The 26,825-nt window shown below is 43.9% G+C and overlaps 1 protein-coding gene across 1 annotated transcript in view; it reads right to left on the bottom strand.

The window, feature by feature from the left end:
• LOC145361988 (NGFI-A-binding protein 2-like) overlaps positions 1-18,627 on the bottom strand; it is a 29,368-nt gene extending 10,741 nt beyond the window's left edge. The window contains exons 1-5 of the mRNA XM_080217991.1: positions 18,536-18,627; positions 17,257-17,733; positions 13,237-14,056; positions 9,564-9,692; positions 8,360-8,409 (exon numbers count right to left, since the gene is read on the bottom strand). Of these exons, the coding sequence (XP_080074117.1) occupies positions 8,398-8,409; positions 9,564-9,692; positions 13,237-14,037 (942 nt within the window). The 5' untranslated portion in view covers positions 14,038-14,056; positions 17,257-17,733; positions 18,536-18,627 and the 3' untranslated portion in view covers positions 8,360-8,397. The remainder of the gene's footprint in view (positions 1-8,359; positions 8,410-9,563; positions 9,693-13,236; positions 14,057-17,256; positions 17,734-18,535) is intronic.
• Positions 18,628-26,825: the final 8,198 nt, after the last annotated feature.

Below are 26,825 nucleotides of genomic sequence, written 5' to 3'. Positions count from 1 at the left end.
GAATGCTCTGCCAAGTAAGGTGGTGGAGGCAGGCACACTGGAGTTGTTTAAGGTTTACTTAGACACATGAGTGAAACAGGGATGGAGGGATATAGGAGACGGTTTTAAATAAGGATCAGAGCCTCGGGACATTCCTGGAAATCTAATGCTACATGTGTTGCTGTTTTGTCTCTTTTACTCTGCCGGTGTGTTGGTCCACCTTGTTGTCCAACGAGGGGCATACACACGGTGGGTCGTGCGTGGGCTGCTCTTGGGTGTTTTGAGAGTGGCCTAGTACTTCGTGTCGTTGTGTGTGCTTAAAACTGGACCAGCAGATGGGCACCACAACAGCTCAGTGACTATCACTGTTTGCTGTGCAGATACATGGATTTGGGCCAGTGTCTGTGGGAGTTTGCGCATTCTCCCCGTGCTTGCGTGGGTTTTCTCCGGGTGCTCTGGTTTCCTCCCACACCCCAAAGATGTGCTCTTAGGCTGATTGGTGTAACAAATTATCCCTAAACTATTCTCCCCTGAATCTGGTTTCCAATGGGGGTACCATAAGCATAGACATGGGTCAAGGTAGGTGTAGGAAAATGCTTTGTTAAGATGGCGGCGCGGGCTCATTGGGCCAAGGGGCCTGTTTCCCGTGCTGGGTTGTTCTTTGTAGATTCAAGACATATTAAGAACTAATTAATCCTTTATTATTGTCAGCCTACTCAATATAATACGATAGGGAGGTGTGCTAGAATCATGTAGCATAGAAGGAGCGTGAATAGCTTTACAACACCAGGTTAAAGTCCAACAGATTTATTCAGTAGCACGAGCTTTTGGAGTGCTGAGAGTACTCACTGTGCCTACCCCAGTCCAATGCTGGCAACTCCACATCAGAGCATAGAAGGAGGCCATTTTGCCCACTGTGTTTCTGCCAACACTTCAGAAAGGCTTTCCAAATAGTCCCACTCCCTTGATCTTTCCCCATAGCCTTACAAACTTTTCTGCCATCTGAGTGGTTCCACTTACTTTGCTGAGACAAGATGCAAAGCCACCTCACCTGGCAAAATGGAACGGACTAGGTACACAACTCTGGTGCGGCCGCACTTGGAGTATTGTGTGCAGTTCTGGTCCCCACATTACAGGAAGGATGTGGAGGCTTTGGAGAGGGTGCAGAGGAGGTTTACCAGGATGTTGCCTGGTATGGAGGGAAGGTCCTATGAGGAGAGACTGAGGGATTTGAGGTTGTTTTCGTTAGAAAGAAGGCGGCTAAGAGGGGACCTTATTGAAACATATAAGATGATTAGAGGTTTAGATAGGGTGGACAGTGATAGCCTTTTTCCTCGGATGGAGAAAGCTAGCACGAGGAGACATAGCTTTAAATTAAGGGGTGGTAGTTATAGGACGGATGTCAGGGGTAGGTTCTTTACCCAGAGGGTGGTGAGGGATTGGAATGCCCTGCCTGCTGCAGTTGTGGATGTGCCTAGTTTGGGGGCGTTTAAGAGATCCGTGGATAGGTTTATGGATGGAAAGGGTTTGGTTTAGGTTAGTGGGTCATTGCTTTTTAACTGGTCGGCGCAACATCGTGGGCCGAAGGGCCTGTTCTGCGCTGTAATGTTCTATGTTCTATGTTCCAGGTACTGTGCCAGTCATGTGTTTCCCAGTAGGCAGGCTGCAATGGACTGGTGAAAAGGCTGGTTTCGGTTCTCTGTCTCCTATTCAGATGAAGGGAGCTGCCTCAGGACATAGGCAGCACCTCTCTGTCAATGATTAGACCAGTAACACCATCGCTAAAACAGATGATCTGGTCGTTTATCATTGTTGTTTGTGGGATCTTGCTGTTTGCTAATTGGCTGCTGCATTTAAAAAGCAGAACCTCAAAGATTATAAGCCGTGCGCAAATTAGAATAGGGGACATAAAATTAAAGAGGTGAATATGTGGCTCAAAGACTGGTGTGGGACAAATGGGTTCCAGTTTGTGGAACCCCAGCATCAGTACTGGGGCTGTGGTATTGGGACAGTCTACACCTGAACTGTGCTGTGACCAACATTCTTGCGAACCATATAACTTGGAAAGCAGAGCGGGTTTTAAACAGAGATTATTTCACTGCCCCACCCACCATGGGAATTGGATCAGGTCAGGGGCAGAACATGGAAAGATTCGGTGACCTCGGGCGGGATTTTGGGACTAGCGAGGCCATTAAATCTATCTCTAGATGTTATAAAGATAGAAAGAAGACAAAAGTTTCTGTATCTAAATGCATGAAGCATTCATAACAAAGTAAATTGTGGAAAATTTGGCAATTTTCCCAGACACAGTAACAGGATCTGAGTTTTCATCCCTGGTCGAGGTGCGTGGAACATGTGTCAGCGACGCAGAAGAGGAAACAGAAAACCCTCCTAAGATGCACTGCAGTGCAGAGGGGGAGTGGTTGGTGCCCATTGGCAAGTGCATCTGCAAAGCAGGATTTCAGCAGAAAGGGGATGAATGCGAGGGTAAGTGGTCCATTTTGCATGGAAATGGTACACCTATCATTTATCAAAACAGTTTATAAATATGTCCAGAAACCCCCATCTCCAGAAATTAACTGTTACAAAAATTGAAGGATGAACAAGGATGTCTTACTGCAGCTGTAGAGGGCCTTGTAATAGTGTGTGCGGTGTTGGTCTCCTTACCAAAGAAAGGATACACCTACCACAGAGGGATTACAACAAAGGTTCACTGAACTGATCCCTAGGATGGCAGGATTGTCACATGAGGAGAGATTGGGTCGACTAGGCCTGTATTCACTGGAGTTTAAAAGAATGAGAGGGAGTTTCATTGAAATGTATAACGTTTCAACAGGGTTGGGCTACTGGATTCCGGAAGAATGTTTCCTCTGGCTGGGGACGGGGTCTAGAACAAGGGGCCACAGTCTCAGGATACGGATGATCCATTTAGGCCTGAGTTGAGGAGAAATTTCTTCACTCCAAGGGTGGTGAACCTGTGGAATTCATTACCCCAGAAAGCTGTGGAGGCCAAATCATTTAATTTATTTAAGAAAGAAATAGATTTCTATAACTAAAGGCATTAAAGGGTATGGGGAGGGTGTGGGAGAATGGCATTGAGATAAAGGATCAGCCTTGATCACAAGTGAATAGCAGAGCAGGCTTGAAGGGCTGAATGGCCTCCTCATGTTCCTATTTTCAATGTTCCTATGAAGGTGAGACAAGGGAACTTTCTAAGAATCAATCTTAAATTTTTGGATTGTTGGATATAATTCCTAATGTGCAGATAGACATTTGAGGTAGAGAGATTCTTCCCGCTCAGAAAGGACAGCAGGACTAGAGGGCACAGCCACGAGATAAGGGGGGGGGCAGTTTAGAACGGAGTTGAGGAGGAACTTCTTCACTCAAAGGGTGGTGAATCTCTGGAATTCTCTACCCATTGAAGTGGTGGAGGCTGCCTCGCTAAATATATTTAAGACACGGGTAGATAGGTTTTTGGTAGGCAAGGGAATTAAGGGTTATGGGGAGAAAGCGGGAAAGTGGAACTGAGCCACTTCAGATCAGCCATGATCTTATTGAATGGCGGGGCAGGCTCGAAGGGCTAGATGGCCTACTCCTGCTCCTATTTCTTATGTTCTTAAATGAACTGATAGCACACATTGAAGTAAATAAATATCTGATCGCCATTACAGAGACGTGATTGCAGGAGGGCCCTCCACATCGAGACAAAGTGGGGAAAATCACAAAGATGGGTACCTAACACACACACACACTGGTGACCTGAGAAAGAGACATTAAGCAGGCACTGACTTTAGCACAGACAGTTATTTAAAGTTAAACATGCAGGAATCAGATACTGCAGGAAGCCAGTAAAGAGCTTGAGGCACTTTAAAGATAAGGACACGCTCAGGACAATAAGGACTGATAAAGAGATTAGCCATAAATGGGAACGGAAATACCTAAATGTAGGAAAACCAATTACTGTACATATAGACCAAAACTAAGTCATTGATAGTCACTGATAGAGGAAATGTATCCATTCTATGAAACAATGCGATGTTAAATGCTAATGTCTGTATATGTCAAATTGTAACGATCCTACTCAACTACAACAATGCGTTAAATGGCTAATGTCCGGACTATCCATTGCCTGAAAGGTATAAAAATGACCAACTGCTATTGTATTATTGAGAAAGCAGCTGCCAAGTACCGCTGAGTACCAGAGCTTTCTCCCCAAAGGTTTGTGTCCGAAATAAAAGCTTTTGAACCTCCAAATCTGACTCCAGTGGCAATTTTCCCCCAACGATGAGGTACATGACATTCAATGAGAATAGGATGCAAGATAAAGGTGGAGGAGTAGCACTGTTAATCAAGGATGACATTGGTGCAATACTCAGCGATGACCTTAGATCAGGAGATCAGGTTTGGATGGAGATGAGGAATAGTCACGGACAGAAGTCACTAGCGGGAGTGGTCAAAGGACCCTCTGACAGTAACCACAATGTAGGGCAAGGTATATGTGAAAAAATATTGAGTTCTTGTGATAAAAGGATGGCAATAATCATGCATAATTTGAATCCATATTTAAACTGGGAAAAAATAATCAGACGTGGCAATGGTGGCCTGGATGAGGAATTCATAGAATGCTTTTGAGATATTCTCTTAAAGCAGCACTAGAACATTGCTATTGTGTAATGTGACTGGATTAATTAATAGCCTCCGAGTGAAGGCACTCCTAGGTAGCAACAATCATAAGAGTGAGGTGTGACTTGATTGCAATAAATAAGATCCTGAATAGTATTGATAAAGTGGACGCTGAAAGGATGTTTCCTGTCATGGGTGAGTCCAGAATTAGGGGGCACTGTTTCAAAGTTAGGGGTTGCCCTTGTGGGACAGAGATGAGGAGATTGCTCCGAGGGTTATGTGACTTTGGAACTCTCTGCCTCAGAAGGTGATGGAAGTGGGTTCACAGAATATTTTTTAAGGCAGCAGTAGATAGATTCTTGTTGGTTAGCACTGCTGCCTCACAGCGCCAGGGTTTGATTCCAGCCTTGGATGACTGTGTGGAGTTTGCACGTTATCCCTGTGACTGCGTGGGTTTCCTCCCGCAGTCCAAAGATGTATAGGTTAGGGTGGATTGGCCGTGCTAAATTGTCCCTTAGTGTCCAAAGATGTGCAGGTTAGGGTGGATTGGCCATGCTAAATTGTCCCTTAGTGTCCAAAGATGTGTAGGTTAGGGTGGATTGGCCATGCTAAATTGTCCCTTAGTGTCCAAAGATGTGTAGGTTAGGGTGGATTGGCCATGCTAAATTGTCCCTTAGTGTCCAAAGATGTGTAGGTTAGGGGGATTGGCCATGCTAAATTGTCCCTTAGTGTCCAAAGATGTGTAGGTTAGGGGGATTGGCCATGCTAAATTGTCCCTTAGTGTCCAAAGATGTGTAGGTTAGGGTGGATTGGCCATGCTAAATTGTCCCTTAGTGTCCAAAGATGTGTAGGTTAGGGTGGATTGGCCATGCTAAATTGTCCCTTAGTGTCCAAAGATGTGTAGGTTAGGGTGGATTGGCCATGCTAAATTGTCCCTTAGTGTCCAAAGATGTGTAGGTTAGGGTGGATTGGCCATGCTAAATTGTCCCTTAGTGTCCAAAGATGTGTAGGTTAGGTGGATTGGCCGTGCTAAATTGTCCCTTAGTGTCCAAAGATGTGTAGGTTAGGGTGGATTGGCAGGTTAAACGTGTGGGGTTACAGGGATAGGGCCTGGGTAAGATGCTCTGTCAGAGGGGTGGTGCAGACTTGATGGGCCAAATGGCCTCCTTCTGCACTGTAGGGAATCTAAGTGAATCAAAGGTTATCAGGGTCAGATGGGAATGTGGAACTCAACACAAACAGATCTCACTGAATGGATGAGCAGGCTTGAGGCGTTGAATGGCCTACTTTTCCTATTTTGTACGTCCATATGCATTTCCTACATTATAACAGTGACTACATTTCAGAAGGGATTCAGTTGCCGCAAGGTATTTTGGACATCCCGAGGATGAATGCACGTGCTTCCTTAGTTTTGCAACTCTGAATTGTCGATGAAAATGGCTGAAGAGCAGAACTGGTGAGAGGGCTTCGCACTGAAACCATTCTGGAGGTTTATATTTACCCAGTTCGAGTGATATACTCAGACAAAAGATCATTGCCCCACCCACATGCCAGCCCTCAGCAGCCTACTGCTGTTTTTTGCATGATTTGGAGGGTGTTTGATCCGAGTTAGATCCCACCCACATGAAACCTCACTCGATTCTTGGTTTGTTGTCACCTCCGCTCTGGGAGTTCCCCTGCCTGGGGGGGGGGGGCTCAGTCTGCCTCGCTGATTGTATGACACCAGCTTAGCCCATTGAAGCCCTGTGCCCAGCAGTGTGTGCTAGTCGCGGGCAGTCTGTGGGCTTCTGATCTTTATCCTGAATGTTGAAGGGTACGGTGAGGAGCTGAGGCCGTTCTGCAGCTATTGAGGAAAAAGCAAACACATTTCATTCGTTGAAGAATGTGCAACTTTAAGAAGAAACTAGATGTTTAATGCTGTTCAAACCTGAGCCTTTTCTGTTATTCGGTGAGATCATGGCTCAGCTGTGTCCTAACTTCATCCACCCGCCTTGGTACTATATATCCCTTGACTGGCAAAAACCTACTGATAGTAGAACTAAATTTATCGATTCAGCTAGCAGCTACAGCTTAATGTTAAGCCTCAGTTGCAGTCCAGTAATAAAACTTGATGCAAGTCCAACTTCTTCACAAACTCTCTTTTAGAATTCCACATGCACACACCCAACAGCCAGTGCCACCTGTAACCACTTTACATATCCAGGTGAGTGCTATTAAACAATGAATATACAAATTAGACTGAAAGTGAAAGGTTGCAGCTATTCTGTGCCCGCTGGGCACCGCAGGGGCTGGTGTGTGTTATACACCCTTATAACCACATTTTGATTTAGTGTTTTAAGTTTCCTTTGGACTTTGGTTTCTGTTCAGGCCGTTCCCCCCTTCCTTTTTGGGGGGCTGCCCCTCTTAATTTGTCCCCAAGTTAATTTGAGTTTGTTTTACTTGTTAGGTACTTGAAAGAACTGCCCCTTTCAATTTGAGCCTCAGTTAATTTGATTTAGTTTAATTTGTTGGTACCTGAAAAGAACTACCTGATGAGTCCTAACTGATGGTTAAATCAGGGAGCCTCATGCTCCTTGTTTAAAGCAGGTATGTCAGACTCCCAGCCTGCATTCAGCAGGGAGCAACTGGAGAGCTGGCTGTGTACAGATGTATGGTGTAAATAAAGTAACTTGGTGATGGGAACAAAAAAGCTTGCCACTAACCCATTCCTAACACTTTATGTGGATTCAAGCCCCATCAATTGTAACAACATCTGTGATTTTTATTCACATAGCACTTTTAACTTGGTAAAACATCCTAAGGCTCTTCACAAGATCGTTATAAAACAAAATCTGACTCCAAACCACTTAAGGAGATAACTAAAGGTTTGGTCAAAGTGATAAGTTTAACAGAGGAAAGGGACCAAGGGAGGTTTAGACAGGAAATTCCAGAGAGCTTTGGTAGTTGAAGGTATGGCTGCCAATGGTGGAATGATTCAGATCAGGGATGTGCAAGAAGCTAGGATTGGAGAAGCGCAGAAATCTCAGAAGGTTGTAGGGCTGGAGGAAACTACAGAGCAAGGCCATTATGGGATTTGAAACCAAAAATAAGGATTTTTAAATCAAGGCATTGCTTAACCACACACCAATGTAGGACATGAACCATAGGAGTGGTTGGTGAATTTGTGCAAGTTACATCACAGACAACAGAGTTGAATGATCTCAAGTTTGCAGGTGGTTGAAGATCAGAAGCTCACCAGAAGTGTGTTGGAACAGTCAGATTTGGAGGTAACACTCCAGAGACTTGAATACTCTAAGCTGCCTCTCTCAATGCAGTACTGAGGGTGCACTGCATCATCAGGGGTAACATTAACTGTGTGGGCAAGTGGATATTAGATCCCCGGTTGTATTTGAAGAAGAGCAGACTTGATCAATAATTATCCCTCAAATCAACGCAGCCAAAAACATTATCTGGGCAATTGTAACATTGCTGTTTGTAGGATCTTGCTGTGTGCAAAATATTTGCCTGTATAACAACAGTTATTATTTTTTGTAATAATGTACATCAAGTACTTTGAGATGTGATAAATTACTACAGTCTGCAATGTTTTTTTCAAATCATCTCTTAATTCTAATTGAAATCATGCAAGGCACTCCTTACGCTGTTTTATTAAAAGGACTGAATTCAAATTATTGGATAATCCACACTAACTCTGGCACTGTACTAGCCCAACCTTGGCACTGTACCACTTTACATGAAACCCAGAGACCGGTCATACCTTGAGTTTCATGTTCTTCAGTGGAGTCATCGACTTCATTAGAATTTAATCTGAAGATAGAATAATGATTAAAAAGAGATTTAGGAGATACCAAAAAAATTAGGCTCAAATAGATGAATAGAATACATTTTATTTTATTTCTCTTCCCTGATCATAGAATTATTCAGTGATAGCATTTTACAGAAAGAAGTCATTTGGCCAATCCAAAAATGTGCAGGTTAGGTTGATTGGCCGTGCTAAAAATTGCCCTCAGTGTCCTGAAATGCATAAATTAGAGGGATTAGTGGGTAAATATGTAAGGATATGGGGGTAGGGCCTGGGTGGGATTGTGGTGGGTGCAGACTCGATGGGCCTCTTTCTGTACTGTAGGGTTTCTAATCATAATTCTTCTTAATCCCTTTCCCTGTACTCTCTTTAAAACATTCCATTTCAAATATTTATCCACATCCATTTTAAAATTGATCAATTTTGCTGTTTCCAGTTGAACAGCCCTCTGAATAAAGCAAATTCTGAAGTAAGAACAGAAAGGCCTGAGAAAACTCAGCAGGTCTGACAGCATCTGTGGAGGGAGAAAAAGTTAAGAGAATCAAAGTCTGAAGAGTCATACTGGATTCAAAACCACGAGCGAAAGGTTCGCTCGCCACAGATGCTGCCAGACCTGCTGAGTTTTTCCAGCACTCTCTGTTTTTAATCTGAGTAAAGATTTATCTTCTAAACACACCCATCATTCCTTTAATGATTATCTTAAAATTATGCTCTCCAGTTACAGACTTGTTGACCAGTGGAAACAATTGATCCCTATTTATTTTATCAAAATCCCTTATAATTTTGACCATTTCTACCAGCTCTCCTCTAACCCTTGTTTGATTCTATCCACATGCTTTCTAACAGGAACCTCTGTGTACTAATCAGGACCTGATTGTCTGGCTTCCACTTTTTCCCCTCCATAGTCCAAAAGCTCTGGGCCAATTGTTGTGTATAAACTTCTACAAGAACTGAGATGAACTAAAATTGGCACAGAACAGGGATTAGACCTGGGGTCTGTCAGTCTAGAGGAATGAGACCAAGTCCATCACTATGCATATCACAATAATACTTGGACTGTCATAGAAAAATTGTATGTTAAATAAATCAAAGCATACAGAATCAAAAAAACAACCTACTCTGTATACTATCATACAGTAGGGTACCTGTTTTGTTTTACCGTATTTTCCTGTGAGTACAAGTGTAAACGCACTCTCGAGCCACTTGTCCAGCCAGTGAAAACTCTCCGTATCAGCAAGGTGTTACTTTCCATGCAGAACTGAGCCGCTCTCGCCTCATTGATTGTCAGCTGGAAGCAGGATTAGAAACAAGAGTGTTTCAGAGTCCAGCCCATATCAAAGGCAACGTAAGCAGCACATTGGCGTTTTAGAAACTGGCACTCCGAGCTGATCAAGAGTGCTGTTGGCCTTTTGAAAGGCGAGTAGATGCTTGCTCATACTGCGTACCCTTGAGCAGCATTTGCTCTGCACTCTAGCTAGCTCATAAATATAGAGACAGGCTTGTAACTGAGTGGAAATCTAGCTACGAGGCCATTACTTTGGTGATTGGCCAAATTGAATCCCCATTTGTTTGGAGGAACCAACTTCCAAGAAATGCGGAGTGTTAAAATTAACAGCTAATTGAGACAAGTGGTGTTTTAAACCAGTCCTCCCAATGCTCAATCATTCAAAGGGATCACAATCTAGAAATGTTTGTGGTTTGTACTCACATCAAATATTTCTCTGGCATTTTAGCCACTTTAACATTCATGGCTCTACATAAAAAGGAGAGAAGAGTTTTGTTACACAGTCAAACCTTCCATCCAATAATTTCCAGACTCCTCTGGTTAATGCAGCAGAACAGAAAATGAATGTCATTTCTGGGGAGGCTGGTGAAGTCCCACTAATTGTCTAGCTGCATTTGTTTGGGTATACTTTTCCAGTGTCTCTGGTTTAAATGGTGATTTCCAGGATCTCTGGTTTAAGTTATCTCCCACATAAACATTTTAAAGCAAGTCACTGTGTGTCTGACTCTGTATTATTTAGGCATCGTAGCTCCAATAGGCAACTTGAAGAGGCAATCTATGGTAAACAGCAGATGTGGAATTACAACTTTACAAAGACATAGGTTCTGATACTTCTTTCACTGAGGGTGAAAGCCGGTTGCAATTAACTAAGAAAAAGGGGATAAAAAACTTTCTTTTAAAACAAAGCCGGCTTTGTTTCCAGCTGGGACTTTTCAAATTTCCAAGTCAATTCACTCAAAAACCAGGATGTCGGTTCAAACAACAGTCACTCTGCCAGAAAAGAGACTGTTTCGATGATAAAGCCAGTCTGGTATCTCAGATGGCATATAGTAGTGCACCTCTGATAAAACAGTATGTCTTGTTAGGTGGATTGGCCATGCGAAATTGCCCCTTAGTGTCAGGGGAACTAGCGAGAGTAAATGCAAAGGGTTATGGGGATAGGGCCTGGGTGAGACTGTGGTTGGTGCAGATTTGACGGGCCAAATGGCCTCCTTCTGCAATGTAGGATTTTATCTATGAAAACTAGTACAAAGAACATATATCTCCTACACACATGCATGTGATGCGCGCACAAGTGACGTTTTGTTTACTGTACTGCAAGTTTGAAGAATGGTGTTGAACTTCAAAGATTCAAACACCTACAAGTACAACAGCAATCACCATCTGTAAGAAGTACGCACACTCGCAAACAGTTTAAGAGATACTCCGACTATATGGGACCTTGAGAACTGAGATGAGGAGCAGACGTGACTAGTTTACTGACATACACTTCGAGGCAGAATGGATATTAACAGAATGACATATAATCCACATGCAATTCTCATTCTGACATATCAAGATTCAAATGACTTCCGATTGAATATTGCTAGATCGGCTGCTTGCCACAAACAGCACCTGTTCCTCCCATCTGCATCCCCACCATTGAAATGAGACCCAGTGCACCATCTCCCACTGTAACTCCCAGCTCAGTTTTCTCTTTGTCATACAATCGACAAGTTTAAAAACCCAAGCTTGGCATCGCCTGACTGTTACTTTTGATTTATCTCATCTTTTTTCTCACTCTATCCAACTGCGGTGGTGCTCAGCACTCTGGGCCATGCTTGCTTCCCCTTGATTCGCAACTAAATTCTGCTCTAAACGCACAAAAACATTTCAACAGTAGGACAGTGCAGCTTCCAGATCTGAAGATTCATTGTTCTTCTGGTGTGCACCATCTGCTCGTGTTCTGCGCTATATATGAGTGTTCAATAAAAAAAATACTTCTTGATCTATACTGTTGGGAAGATGTTGGCATAGTGGTAATGTCACTAGTAATCCAGATGTTCAGGTCAGTGTTGGTTCATATCCCATCGTGACAGCCGGTGGAACTTAAACGTGATTAATACTTTTAAAAATCTGGAATTTAACGCTAGCCTCAGTAATTATCGGAAAAACCCATCCGGTTCACTAATGTCCTTCAGGGAAGGAAATCTGCCATCCTGACCTGGTCTGGCCTACATGTGACCCCAGCTTTGGGAATTTAATGTTGGCAAGTGCGAGGTGGTCCACTTTGGTAGGAAGAATGGTAGGAAGGATTATTACTTACGGGGCGAAAAACTGCAGCAGGCGACGGTGCAGAGGGACCTCGGGGTCCTTGTGCACGAGTCGCAAAAACCCAGCCTGCAGGTGCAGCAGGTGGTCAGGAAGGTGAATGGGATGCTGGCCTTCATAGCGAGGGGGATTGAATATAAAAGTAGGGAGGTCTTGCTGCGGCTGTATAGGGCATTGGTGAGGCCGCAGCTGGAGTACTGTGTGCAGTTTTGGTCGCCGTACTTACGCAAGGATATTTGGCCTTGGAGGGAGTGCAGAGGAGGTTTACTAGGCTGATGCCGGAGTTGAGGGGGTTGAGCTATGAGGAGAGGCTGAATAAACTAGGCTTGTACTCGTTAGAGTTTAGAAGAATGAGGGGAGATCTCATTGAGACGTATAAGATGATGAATGGGATGGATAGGATAGAGGTGGAGAGACTCTTCCCGCTCAGAAAGGATAACAGGACTAGGGGGCACAGCCTCAAGATAAAGGGGGGGGCAGTTTAGAACGGAGTTGAGGAGGAACTTCTTCACTCAAAGGGTGGTGAATCTCTGGAATTCTCTGCCCGTTGAAGTGGTGGAGGCTGCCTCGCTAAATATTTTTAAGACACGGGTTGATGGGTTTTTGATAAGAGAGGGGATTAAGGGTTATGGGGAGAGGGCGGGAACTGAGCCACGACAGATCAGCCATGATCTTATTGAATGGCGGGGCAGGCTCGAAGGGCTAGATGGCCTACTCCTGCTCCTATTTCTTATGTTCTTATGACTCAGTTCAAGGGCAACAAATGCCAACCTTGCCAGCAACATCCGCATCCCATGAAAGAATAAATTTGAAAGAATGAACAAGGAACTCAATGACTATTTGTGATAGACACCAGTTAAAAGGATACGTAGGCAGTGGTGAATGAGAAAGGTAGGATTTAGTATCCCGGCAACCATCCATGTCAGATAAACATTCAGAAAATTCAGAGAGGACAAGAATTAAAATATGCCCATTTGAGTTAATTATTAACATTAAGAATATGGATCTGGTAGGATGTTTTAAAATTATATACGGTGTATTTCTCTTTATTTTACAATAGCAGCCCTGATACACAATGATACAAAGTTTGAAGGGAATGGGTATGAACAATGATTATCAACTATCAGAGGGTTCCATTAATCCCCCTATCTGTAATAAACTGTCTCAACTCCCTGTCCCTCACAATTTGTCACAACTGACTATTCACACCACAAGGATTACACAATCAGTTCCCAACCTCATGCTTTGTCAGCTGTTTGCTGTCCTTGCGTATGGAGTCAAATCGCCTGCAGATTGCATTGTATTTCTGGACTTTTTCCTCTTGAACTGCATTACTATTATCCCGCTGGAAGTTGTGAGCCATGGATTTTGCCAAATTCTTGTTCAGTCTCAAAAGTCCCGTGGGGTGGCTTTTGGGAAAGGTAGTCATCATGTGTTTGACATTCTCTGCAATTGTGTGGACTGTATCAAGGTCCAGTTTACATGTCTTCTCTCGGGGAGACCTGGGGAGAACCTGGTTCTCCTCTGTCAGGCTTCTGCCGGTCTTTGGCGTGTGCCACCCTTGCCAAATATGGGCATCACTAGAAACACGCGTTAAGGAATTCTTCTCCCCGCTGTCGGATGAGGGGTTCGGGCTGACACTCCGCGCTGATGTATTTATCTGGAGATGTTTGACTTGCGTTTCAGGCGAAGAGCCTCTTCCATTACTGTCTGGCCTCTTTGGCTCCTGTGAAGATGCCTTTGACTGTTTAAATAGAGGAATGCTACTGACTGGAAGGGATGCTAGAGGATGATTGAAAATGCCTGGGTTAGCCATCCATTCCTGTAAGGCCTTCTGTAGCCTTCGGACATGGAGAGGCTTAGCTGCCATACCAACCAAGGCCATGATTTCCAAGAACTCTTCTTCTTCAGCCTCATAGAGCTGGCGCACATCATCCCCTCCCTGCTGAATGAATGTATCATAATACGCCAGGAGATTCGCCCTCTGGAGGAGATGGTACAGCTGGAGTTCACCAAGTGTTTGTGGCAAAGACATCATTGGTGAGTTGCTGCTGAACCTGTGAGTAAACAACACAGCATTTAGTCTCATAATTCAGAACAAAATCAGGGGACATGTTTTATCAGAAGTAGAACTTTTTTTTCTATCTAAATCAAGATCAGTCAGGATTCTGATAAATGTCACCATTTTGTAAGCAATGCTCAGTGTGCTCAAGGTACTTGTTGCTATTACAGGCAATAAGGTTTAAAGAAATGATTCAACACACACAGCAGTTAGTTGTTTCATTTGTTCGTAATGGGAAAATTATTTTTTCCCTTGGGGTTTTATAATATTGGTGGAAGCAATGGATTGTATAGCACTCTATCAACCTACACAAACTCCGTGTGGTAATCCAGACATTACACACTTAATTGTTTTGTCGAATGTGTGCATCTGTGTGTTTTTTGTGGGTGGCAGAGGGTGGAGGTTTTTTCAGTGGTGTTTTATGGTGGACTTACCCCACGAATAGATGGCACTGGCTGGTGGTTTGGCAGTCTTGCTGGGAGGTATGGTCTACTTTGAAAGCCAAGTTGCATTTGAATGGAGCTGGCAAGGTGTGGCCAGAAACTCAGGAACCTCAGGGCAGCCCTCTAACTACCTGTCATCTGACAGCCTAGCCAGACGATAGGATGGCTCTGATCTGCTGGAACGAGTGACGTGGGGGTGGTGCTAGAGTGGCAGAGGTCAAGGCCAGGGATCGGCATTCCTGCTCCTCCTCTCAGTCTTACAAACATGACAAGGAATTCACCTAATGAGGTCTCTTCAGCCATGCCCCTGGTTAATATTGCCCAGAGTGGGCATAATATAGACTCAATCAAAAAATAACAATAGAGATACTTGTGAACAGTCATTAGAAACAGGTCTAATGCATGAATCCAGGGGCTAGTCTGGATGCCCAACAATTGTTCATTTTTATTGGAGATTATGTGACAAAAGCAACTATGGAAGTAAATAATTTCTCCTAATTTTCCGGGTACTGTCACCCACTTCCCACCACGAGGAAGGACTGAACATTCAGTCGACATTATGGCATTAAAATGCAAGATGTTATGCCAGAAAGGATGACTTTTTAAAATAAAAAATGGACAAGTTTGGGTGGGCCGAAGGGCCTGTTTCCATGCTGTAAACCTCTATGACTCTAAAAAGCTAAAATGGGAGTCAGGTGACGGAGAGGGTGGGGGGAGAGAAACAACAGCTGAATGCTTGAACAATCCATTAACAATTGCAGGATCCCTGAACAGTCTATTGCCAACAGCAGGAGCCCGAGTCCATTCATTAACAACTTCTGGATCTCTGAATCGTTATTTAAAAACTGCTGGAGCCCTGAACCATTCATTAACAAGCTCTGCTGCGGTGAACCATTCATCGACTGCATCTGGATCCCCAAACCTTTCACTGACAACATCTGGATCCCTGAACCCTTAAGTGACAACATCTGGATTCCTGAACCATTCATTAACAATTTCTGGATCCCTGAACTACAGCAGTTGGCAATTATTATGCCTGGAGAAAGTGGTACATACGGTTGTATCATTAATTATGTAGGGTGAGCATTGATGGACCTGATTCTCAATCCTAGTGTGTCTTTGTAAATTTGCATAAAGAAAAGATAAATTAAATAAAACTAGGTGGCATTGAGGCTAGATTTTAAAAGGCTGTTTAATTGAAAGAAAGACTGGCCATTTTAGTTTAATAACCTGGGAATAATATTGACTTGGCGAGAATGTAGTAAGCAGGAAGAATGTGTAGGATGGTGCATTGGGAACTTAGACGGAACAATATAGTAACATTCAACAGAGCACTATCAAATGTATTAGCAAAATAGAGAAACCTTACAATGGGGAGGGTAATTGGAAGGCAGGGATGGGAAATGGGTCACAGATTGAATGACCAGCTTTCTTTGCATCCTTCCCAGCAGTGAAAGAGAGGCAAAATACCATGGATGTTCGAATCTGAAACACAAAGAGAAAATGCTAGCTGATCTCAGCAGGTCTGACAGCATTTCTGGAGAGTCATCCTAACTCAACATTGGCTTTATCCACAGGTGCTGTCAGACCTGCTGAGATCAACCAGCATTTTCTGTTTTGGTAGTGAAGGAGAGGTGTTGGAAGACCCACCTCAGAAAGGACAGTAGGACTAGGGGGCATAGCCTCAAGATAAAGGGGGGGAGGTTTAGAACGGAGTTGAGGAGGAACTTCTTCACTCAAAGGGTGGTGAATCTCTGGAATTCTCTGCCCGTTGAAGTGGTGGAGGCTACCTCGCTAAATATTTTTAAGACGCGGGTTGATGGGTTTTTGATAAGCGAGGGGATTAAGGGTTATGGGGAGAGGGCGGGAATGTGGAACTGAGCCATGGCAGATCAGCCATGATCTTATTGAATGGTGGGGCAGGCTCGAAGGGCTAGTTGGTCTACGCTTGCTCCTATTTCTTATGTTCTTATGAGAGCAGCATCAGGTCAAAATGTAATGGAAGGAAAGTGGAACAGTACAGAGCAAACAGGAAATTGGTTTCATACTCCTCAATAAAAACGTGTATTTTATAGTTCATTGCAAACATCTAGCATTAATCCCCCATTGAAACATTAAACTCATATTACAGGGTAATAATGTCATATAAAACTGTCATTTGACACCCATCATCAAAGTATGCCATGTTGCCGTATATATTAGAGTCAATATTGGCAGTTAGCACACATTATATTCAGTAAATATATATTTGTGTTTAATTTGCGAGATGCACCAATATGCTAGTTCAGTACATAATCAACTGTCTTCCCACGTTAGTTCAAAGTTGCTGAATTCAATTTAGCGAATAATGAGTTTGCTTTAGCTCTAAACTCCCACGTTCCTGTTATTAAGTTGCTTAATGCAAATGATTGACTAATTCATTTTATCAGCGCCAGGACAACTTGAAGACAGCAGAATATATTATAAAAATGCCATGCAATTGTTTCGCAGGCTGTAATTTCATCTCAATTGATTCTGTGAATGTCTTAAAAAAAGCTTTTTCCACAGTCTGAATGGGACTGAGATATATATTGCAGCCTTGCAAATGCTGTCAATCGCAGGCGCTGATGGAGAGAACACATCTAAACCTCCATCTAATTATTTGGGACTACTTTAGAATGAAGCAGCAGTTGACTGAGAAATAGGGATCTCCTCTGAACTTGGCTAAGCCACTGAGTTATCTCAATGTTAAGCCAGTCTCTTTCTCCGTTACCTTTATATTTGTCAGAGCTTCTTGGCTGAAGTTGTCTTGCGAACTCTGGCGATCAGACGAGTTGAGGTGATGTTAGTCACTTTTCTGTGGGGTACCACTCTCCCTGGAGCACCCTAACGGGTAAACTCTGATCCCCCAACCTGTGCCGCTTCCACCCCGCTGCTACTTTTGGCTCTGCTGTGAAAATGTTGGGTTTTTTTTTGTATTGATGTCTTGTTGGAGAGGGTTCTGGATATTCCCAGCTCGTTGCCTGCCTCCTACGCCAGAGAGATTGCTGAATGACGCGTGTCCGTCCGTGGGAGGAGGTGGGGGCGGCGAGGAGCCCAGATCTGACCGAATAACAACCTTCCCCGTCCAGGGAGACATCGACCATAGAGCGGCAGGAGGTAGCAGACACAAGGCACAGAGGGCTTTCAGCGAATAAAGACACGAATTGCACACTGCCCACTTGTTTCATTCACTTTTTATTCAACCCATCTGGATTTTTAAAGAAGAAAATGTTATATCAAAAGAAACCTAAAAGGTTTTAACTAGAATGCTTCTGATCATTCTTATATATCCTTGGCTCAGCGTTAGCTGTCACAGGGTCAGTGCTGAGGGAGCGCCGCACTGTCAGAGGGTCAGTGCTGAGGGAGCGCCGCACTGTCAGAGGGTCAGTGCTGAGGGAGCGCCGCACTGTCAGAGGGTCAGTGCTGAGGGAGCGCCGCACTGTCAGAGGGTCAGTGCTGAGGGAGTGCCGCACTGTCAGAGGGTCAGTACTGAGGGAGCGCAGCACTGTCAGAGGGTCAGTGCTGAGGGAGCGCCGCACTGTCAGAGGGTCAGTGCTGAGGGAGCGCCGCACTGTCAGAGGGTCAGTGCTGAGGGAGTGCCGCACTGTCAGAGGGTCAGTGCTGAGGGAGTGCCGCACTGTCAGAGGGTCAGTGCTGAGGGAGTGCCGCACTGTCAGAGGGTCAGTGCTGAGGGAGTGCCGCACTGTCAGAGGGTCAGTGCTGAGGGAGTGCTGCACTGTCAGGTGAATATCAAGGGAAGGAGAAAAGCTGACTGAGCGAAGGAGGAAGTTATCTGCAATCAACAGGGGCTGGCCACTTCAGTAACTGCATGACTAAGTTTACTGGTAACAGATTTGAGAATTCTGATTAATGCTAGGTACCGTTGATGCATTTGTTTGCTGAGAGTAAAGCAACAAAACAGTTTTTAAATTGTTTTGTTTCCCAATCTATTAAATTAGAACTTATTTTTATGCAATTGTTTATTGTAATCATTTTAAATTAGACTTCACCTGATGAAGGAGCAGTGCTCTGAAAGCTTGCGATTTCAAATAAACCTGTTGGACTTTAACCTGGTTTCTGTGACCTCTCACCGTGCCCATTCCAATCCAACGCTGGCATTTTAAATTTGTGATTGTGTTCAAATAAATTAATCCTGCTAAGCATAACAATTGTTTGAGTGAACCATCAATTAGTTTTCTTGCAATTCAAAGGTCAAACAAACTAAGGTTTAAAACAAGAAAGCCTTACGTTGCATCATTGCAGGGGATTTCTTCCTGGTATCTGGTATTATTTATCCTTCATTCAACATCATAAAATGAGATCATCTGGTCGTTCTCAAATTGTTGTTTATGGGAGTTAACATGGCACAAATTACCTGCTGCATTAACTACCTTAAAACAATGACTTCACTTCAAATGTACTTCATTGGCTGTAAAGTGCTTTGAGATGTCCTGAGGTTGTGAAAGGTGCTGTATAGTTGTAACACTTTTTTCTCTTAATATCAAAGCTGTCTGACAGATTGGATGTCAAATCTGTGAAAAAATGCATTATTGTGACCAAGAATGGAGCAACATGGAGATACTGGCCCTTAGTTCCTACGGGTTCTCCTGATGTCTTGCTATAACTTCAGTGAGTAATGGAGGAAACTCCAGTGAAACCTTTTTTTTTAGCTCTTTACCTGGCTTTGCTTACACTGATCTCCTGCTGCAGAAGCAATTGTGGAAATCGCAGGGGAGTTTTTCTAACACGATCCATTATTCTTCTTAAAGCCAGTTTTCCACAACTCCTATTTTAACTTTACACTTCAGACACAACATAAAGCAAAGAAATTTAAAAAGGCCATTCAGTCCATCATTCCTGCTTCTTCTATAGCCCACGTACAGTACAACACTAATTATTATTATTTATTTATTAATCACAAGTAGGCTTACATTAACACTGCAATGAAGTGACTATGAAAATCCCCTGGTCGCCACACTCCGAGCACCTGTTTGGGTACACCAAGGGAGAATTTACCATGGTCAATGCACCTAACTTGCACATCTTTGGAGTGTGAGAGAAAACTGGAGCACCCGGAGGAAACCCACACAGACACAGGGAGAACGTGCAAACTCCACACAGACAGTGACCCAAGCCAGGAGTCGAACCTGGGTCCCTGGCGCTGTGAGGCAGCAGTGCTAACCACCGTGCCACCCTAACACAAACATCCTCAGTGTTGGGATGCGGGTCTCATTGCTTTTCTATTTTTTGATTTTAACAGTGGACAGTCGAGTTTTCCAGGCCATTGGAAAACTTGGCACCTTCATCCAGGCGAGAGCTGCCAGTTCCATGAGCTGTGGATTCAGCATGCCTACCTGGGAAAATCCTACATAAGAACATAAGAAGAGCATAAGCAATAGGAGCAGGAGTAGGCCATCTAGCCCTTCGAGCCTGCCCCGCCATTCAATAAGATCATGGCTGATCTGAAGTGGATCAGTTCCACTTTCCCGCTTTCTCCCCTTAATTCCCCTGTCTATCAAAAACCCACAATCAGACACTCTGGAGCCCGGGCTTCCTATCAGGTCTCTGATCCCCTCCCCAGGCCTCTGACCTTCCCCTTGCAGTCTCTGTCCTCCCTGCCCCAGCCCTCCACTGGCTTCCATTAGCCTCTTTCCCCATCTGATGGGAAGCCAAGCCTGTCAATCAGGCTGGCTTCCAGGAGGTGTGGTGACTGATCAATGATGTCACATAAATGCTATGGAGTTAAAACTCTACAGTGTGCTGAGGAATTACTGTCACTAGAGAGGTAGTGCTTGGTAGACTGAAGGTGGACAAGTCCCCGGGACCGGATGGAATACATCCCAGGGTTCTGAAAGAAATGGCAGAAGTAATAGCAGATGCCTTAGTAATTATTTATCAAAATTCGCTGGACTCCGGGGAAGTGCCAGAAGATTGGAAAACAGCACGCCGCTGTTTAGAAAAGGTAGCAGACAAAAGGCAGGGAATTATAGGCCGGTTGGCTTTATGTCTGTAGTTGGAAATATGTTAGAATCCATCATCAAAGAACAAATAGCAAGGCACCTTGAAAAGAATGGTTTGTTCGAGCAGACGCAGCACAGATTCGTGAAGGGGAAGTTGTGTTTAACAAATTTATGGGATTTCTATGAGGATGTGACTAGTGCGGTAGACAGAGGGGAACTGGTGGATGTGGTGTTTTTAGATTTCCAGAAGGCTTTCGATAAGGTGCCTCACAAAAGGTTGCTGCAAAAGGTTAGGGTACACGGAATTGGGGGTAAAGTGTTAGCGTGGACTGAGGATTGGCTGTCTAACAGGAAGCAGAATAAATGGATGCTTTTCTGGTTGGCAGTTGGTGACTAGTGGAGTGCCACAGGGATCGGTGCTGAGGCCTCAACTGTTTACCATTTACATAGACGATCTGGAGGAGGGGGCTGAGTGTAGGGTAACAAAATTTGCTGATGACATGAAGATGAGTGGAAAAGCGAATTGCGTGGAGGGCGCAGAAAGTCTGCAGAGGGATCTGGATAGGCTGAGTGAGTGGGCGAGGACCTGGCAGATGGAGTATAACGTTAGCAAATGTGAGGTTATCCACTTTGGTAGAAATAATAGTAGGAGGGATTATTATTTAAAGGGCGAAAAGCTGCAGCATGCGACGGTGCAGAGGGACCTGGGGGTCCTTGTGCTCAAATCTCAAAAACCCAGTCTGCAGGTGCAGCAGGTGATCAAGAAGGCGAATGGAATGTTGGCCTTTATAGCGAGGGGGATAGAATATAAAAGCAGGGAGGTCTTGCTGCAACTGTACAGGGCACTGGTGAGGCAGCAACTGGAGTACTGTGTGCAGTTTTGGTCCCCTTATTTGCGAAAGGATATATTGGCCTTGGAGGGAGTGCAGAGAAGGTCCATCAGACTGATACTGGAGATGAGGGGATTAGCTTATGAAGAGACATTGAATAGACTGGGCCTGTACTCGTTGGAGTTTAGAAGGCGAGGGGGGATCTTATAGAGACTTACAAGAAGTGAAGGGGATGGATAGGGTAGAGGTAGAGAGATTCTACCTGCTTAGAAAGGATAGCAGGACTAGAGGGCACAGCCTCAAGATAAGGGGGGGGGCAGTTTAGATCAGAGTTGAGGAGGAACTTCTTCACTCAAAAGGCGCTGAATCTCTGGAATTCTCTGCCCGTTAAAGTGGTGGAGGCTACCTCGCTGAATATATTTAAGTCACGGGTAGATAGATTTCTGATAGACAAGGAAATTAAGGGTTATGGGGAGAAAGCAGGAAAGTGGAACTGATCCACTTCAGATCAGCCATGATCTTATTGAATGGTGGGGGAGGCTCGAAGGGCTAGATGGCCTACTCCTGCTCCTATTTCTTATGTTCTTATGAATCCAGATTTCTGGGTTCCCCATGCCTTTCTCGCTCGCAGTGGGCCAGGTAAGTAAAAATCCAGACCATTTTCAAAGCCACAGGAGGCAGATAAAGAGAGAAATTACTCAGGAAAACACTTCCTCAAAACAAATGAATACATTCGGTGTTATGGTACAGCAGCTAGTAAGTGCTCAGCTGCCTAAATCCCAAAAGGGAAGCTGGAAACAACCTGCCACAATAGTTTGAAATTTGTGCATTATGAGGAGTTATCTGAAGGCAAGATAAATAAGTTTCAGACCACTTGTAATGATTTTGAATAGTAAATTTAAACATTATACTAAGGAAAACAACATTTATAGACACAATAACACCTTTACACAGTTAACTGTACTTTACAAACATTTTGTAAAAGATCACAGAATCATAGAAACCCTACAGTGCAGATATGGATTAAAGAGATTGGATTAAATAGACTCAGAGCTAAATGGCTAACTGTTGATGGCAACAGTCCTTATAGATTTTCTAATCTATAGAAGTTTCCAGTAACATTACCACATAATGCTCAGCTGCTCCAGGGAAAGTCTCACACAGACTCTCTTCTCAAAGGGTGACAGCAAACCTTGTGTTTGCAGGTCTGGCTTCAACAACACTGCCTTGTTCAAGATCTGATGTGGAGATGCCAGCGTTGGATTGGAGTAAACACAGTAAGAAGTCTCACAACACCAGGTTAAAGGCCAACAGGTTTATCCGGTAGCAAAAGCCACTAGCTTTCGGAGCGCTGCCCCTTCATTAGGTAAGTGGGAGTTCAACTTGTTCAAGATCTCACAGCCAGATTCACAACAGCTGTCAGTCTCACTTTAAATATATTTTTCCCTTTGATTTTCCGCTGTATTGTTTCTACAATCGTTTAGAAGTTCCTAGTGCGCTTACTATTTGCCTCACACTTTTATAATCTTCCAACAGCATGTGTTTCATTTGAAATCCAACAGTCAACTTTAAAATCACTTCTGTTATCTGCCTAATGTAAATTCCTGCCAAACTGCCTCTCTGGCTCCCTGTTCATTACCCTTCCAGCCATTTCCATCGCACCTCCTACATCGATGTTCTGACCTTCGCAGTCTAAGTGTCTCCAGTTTAATTAAACCAGTCACACCCATACTCATACACTAAAGCTTGTTTCCTGCTATATGACAACGACATTGCAAAAAATAATAGTTTTCCTTACTTCAGGGAGAACACGCATAAACTGAATCACTTACCATAAATATTTAATGTATTGCCACAGAAGGAACCAAGAATCAGCAATTATATTGATTTCAGTCCTGTGTTTGTGTACTGCATTTTTTTCGTTATCTTTGAAAATGAGTGATTTGATTGGGACCATTAAGGTGTCAAAAACCTGAATAAACAGATGCCTATGGAATCATTCCTAATTCAGATTCCCTTCAATCACCTGCCAACCAGCTGGAGAAAAGGACTGGATGGATAATTCAGAAATATCTCAATCATTAGCTTGAAATAGAATTGTTGCACAGTAAGAAAGTTTGCATGGGATAAAAATGAGAGGCAGATAGGGGACCATTTTAATGATCTTTATACAAAGCGTGTATCATTGCCGATTTGATATCCTGGCACCTATGAATTTGTCTGGGCATTTTGTGGAGTATTAATGCCAAATTGGATTATATTCAGCATTTCACGTGCAGAGAACACAGAAGAAGTCACTGCATGAATGGAAAAGTACCAGTTGTTAGCTAGCTTCAGATAGCCCAGAGAATAATAGATGGCTGGGAGTGTTTGTATGGTTGTATTGCTGTCTGAATTAGTCACAGGTTTCTCACGAAATGAACTGGTGGAATGAGTTTCATATTGATTCAGGATCTTTCAGGCAGCAACTTGTGGCTTCAAAGGTGCGAGTGAATTATTGTGACTGTGGAAGAGTATCTCAGGGTTCAATTGAGAAATTGCTTGAACATGATCCTGAAGGTTTCTTCAGTGTTTTATTACCACTCAATATCATGTTTTCACTGCAGGATTTTTTCTGCAGATTTAGTAATTCCTGGCATTTCATCACTTCCCTGTGCACTTTGCACTTCAATGGTAGCCATGATGTCAGCGTTGTTGTCCAACTATTATTTTGTAAATTGAGTTTGTGCCTTTATATTTAGGGCAGCACGGTAGCGCAGTGGTTAGTGCTGCTGCTTCACAGCTCCAGGGTCCTGGGTTTGATCCCCGGCTCGGGACACTGTCTGTGTGGAGTCTGCACATTCTCCTCATGTCTGCGTGTGTTTCCTCCGGGTACTCCAGTTTCCTCCCACAGTCCAAAGATGTGTGGGTTAGGTTGATTGGCCATGCTAAGAAATTGCCTCTTAGTGTCCAGGGATGCGTAGGTTAGAGGGATTAGTGGGTATAATATGTGGGGGTAGGGCCTGGGTGGGATTGTGTTCGGTGCAGACTCGATGGGCCAAAGGGCCTCTTTCTGCACTGTAGGGTTCTATGATTCTATGATATGCCCTGTATGTGAACAGAACTCCCACTTACCTGATGAAGGAGCAGCACTCCGAAAGCTAGTGGCTTTTGCTACCAAATAAAACTGTTGGGACTGTAACCCGGTGTTGTGAGACTTATTACTGTCTTTGCAATTCCAACAGGGAGGCACAACCATACATTGAAAACTCTACAAAGTTCTCTCCGGCATGTGCTTTTGATGGGTGGAAAATGAGCCCATCATCTGCGCCTCTTCCACTTCTAGCCATCCAACGTATTGGAGGTAAAGCATGCACACAGCTCTTTGATTACCTAGTTGTTGTTTGATTATCTAGTTCTGCATTAATTCTTTGTGGTTTGACTCAAATGAGTCAGCAATGAGCCAAAAGCTGTGTCTTGCTAACATTAACAACGTAAGGGGTGAATCTTCTCAGGCTGATCTCTTGATGGTTCACTGTCTCACATTTCCACATAGTTCTGGTCACATCGCAACTCAACAAAGAACAAAGAACAACCCAGCATGGGAAACAGGCCCTTCGGCCCAACGAGCCCGCGCCGCCATTTCACAAAGCATTTTCCTACACCTACACTGCCCCATGTGTATGTGAATGGACACCCAATGTAGCCAGATTCAGGGGAGAATAGTGTAGGGTCAATTTGGTACACCTATCAGCCTAAGAGCACATCTTTGGGGTATGGGAGGAAACCGGAGCACCTGGAGAAAACCCACGCAACCACAGGGAGAATGCGCAAACTCCTACAGACACAGGCCCAAATCCATGTATCTGCCCAGCTAGCAGTGATAGTCACTGAGCTGTTGTGGTATAACAAATATTTATTTGTTATATTTTCATTTGGAAAGTGGGTGGCTGAAAGTGCAATTACACTTAAAGCAAATTAGTAACATCATCGTGACACTTGTCACGCTTTCATCAATAATATTTTTAAAAGATTATAATTTCATAGAAACCCTACAGTGCAGATGTGGAGCCTGTAGTGGATTCCTGTTGTCAGACGCCCCTCATCCGAGGATTTGTACATCATCAGAATGAATTTTGATTTGATTTGATTTATTATTGTCACATCTATTAGTATACAGTGATAAATATTGTTTCTTGCATGCTATACAAAGCATACCATTCGTAGAGAAGGAAAGGAGAGTGCAGAATGTAGTGTTACAGTCATAGCTAGAGTGTAGAGAAAGATCAACTTAGTGCGAGGTAGGTCCATTCAAAAGTCTGATGGCAGCAGGGAAGAAGCTGTTCTTGAGTTGGTTGGTACATGACCTCAAATTTTTGTATCTTTTTCTCGACGGAAGAAGGTGGAAGAGAGAATGTCCAGGATGCGTGGGGTCCTTGAATATGCCGGCTGCTTTTCCCGAGGCAGCGGGAAGTGTAGACAGAGTCAATGGATGGGAGGCTGGTTTGTGTGATGGATTGGGCTACATTCACGACCTTTTGTAGTTTCTTGCAGTTTTGGGCAGAGCAGGAGCCCATACCAAGCTGTGATACAACCAGAAAGAATGCTTTCTACGGTGCATCTGTAAAAGTTGGTGAGAGTCGTAGCTGACATGCCAAATTTCCTTAGTCTCCTGAGAAAGAGGAGGTGTTGGTGGGTTTTCTTAACTGTAGTGTTGGCATGGGGGGACCAGGACATGTTGTCGGTGATCTGGACACCAAAAAACCTGAAGTTCTCGAGTAAAGTACTTAATACTTGGCCTTTTATTCATGGGCACGGAGACCAATTATAATACTTCTCAGTTCCTTGCTGTCAGAAGTTAACTCAGCACAGATTGGAGATCAAACCTGTGGTCACCATGCTCTGCAGGGTTCGGCTACACAGTGAGGAGGAGAGGAGAGTTTCTTTTTCACCTACAAAGCTTGTGAGTTTACTATCAAATAAATTGGTTGGACTTAAACGTGGTGTTGCCAGACTTCTTACTGTGTTTACCCCAGTCCAACGCTGGCATCTCCACATCAAACTGTTTGGCCCAGAGGAGAGATTTTCTTTACAAATATTACATTAAGAGCATAAGAATTTGTAGAAACAAAAAAGCCCATTAGGTCTAACAAGGCTGTCCTTTAAGGCTGAACCACCTCCACACAACACCAACTCATCAAAGGAGCTTGAAATAGAATCATAAAGTCCCTACAGTACAGAAAGAGGTCATTCATCCCATCGAATCTGCCACAATCCCACCCAGGCCCTATCCCCATAACCCTATGTATTTACCTCTGCTAGTCTGCCTGAAACTACAGGGCAATTTACCAAAGCCAATCAACCTAACCCGCACATCTTTGGAGTGTGGGAAGAAACTGGAGCACCCAGAGGAAACCCACCCAGACATGGGGAGAACATACAGACTCCGCACAGACAGTGACCCGAGGCCAGAATTGAACCCAGGTCCCTGGTGCTGTGAGGCAGCAGGGCTAACCACTGAGATGATGTTA

The sequence above is a fragment of the Carcharhinus amblyrhynchos genome, chromosome X (genome assembly GCF_965287045.1).
Source record: "Carcharhinus amblyrhynchos chromosome X, sCarAmb.v2.hapA, whole genome shotgun sequence".
Classification (NCBI taxonomy): domain Eukaryota; kingdom Metazoa; phylum Chordata; class Chondrichthyes; order Carcharhiniformes; family Carcharhinidae; genus Carcharhinus; species Carcharhinus amblyrhynchos.
This window is presented reverse-complemented; position numbering and strand designations above follow the sequence as displayed.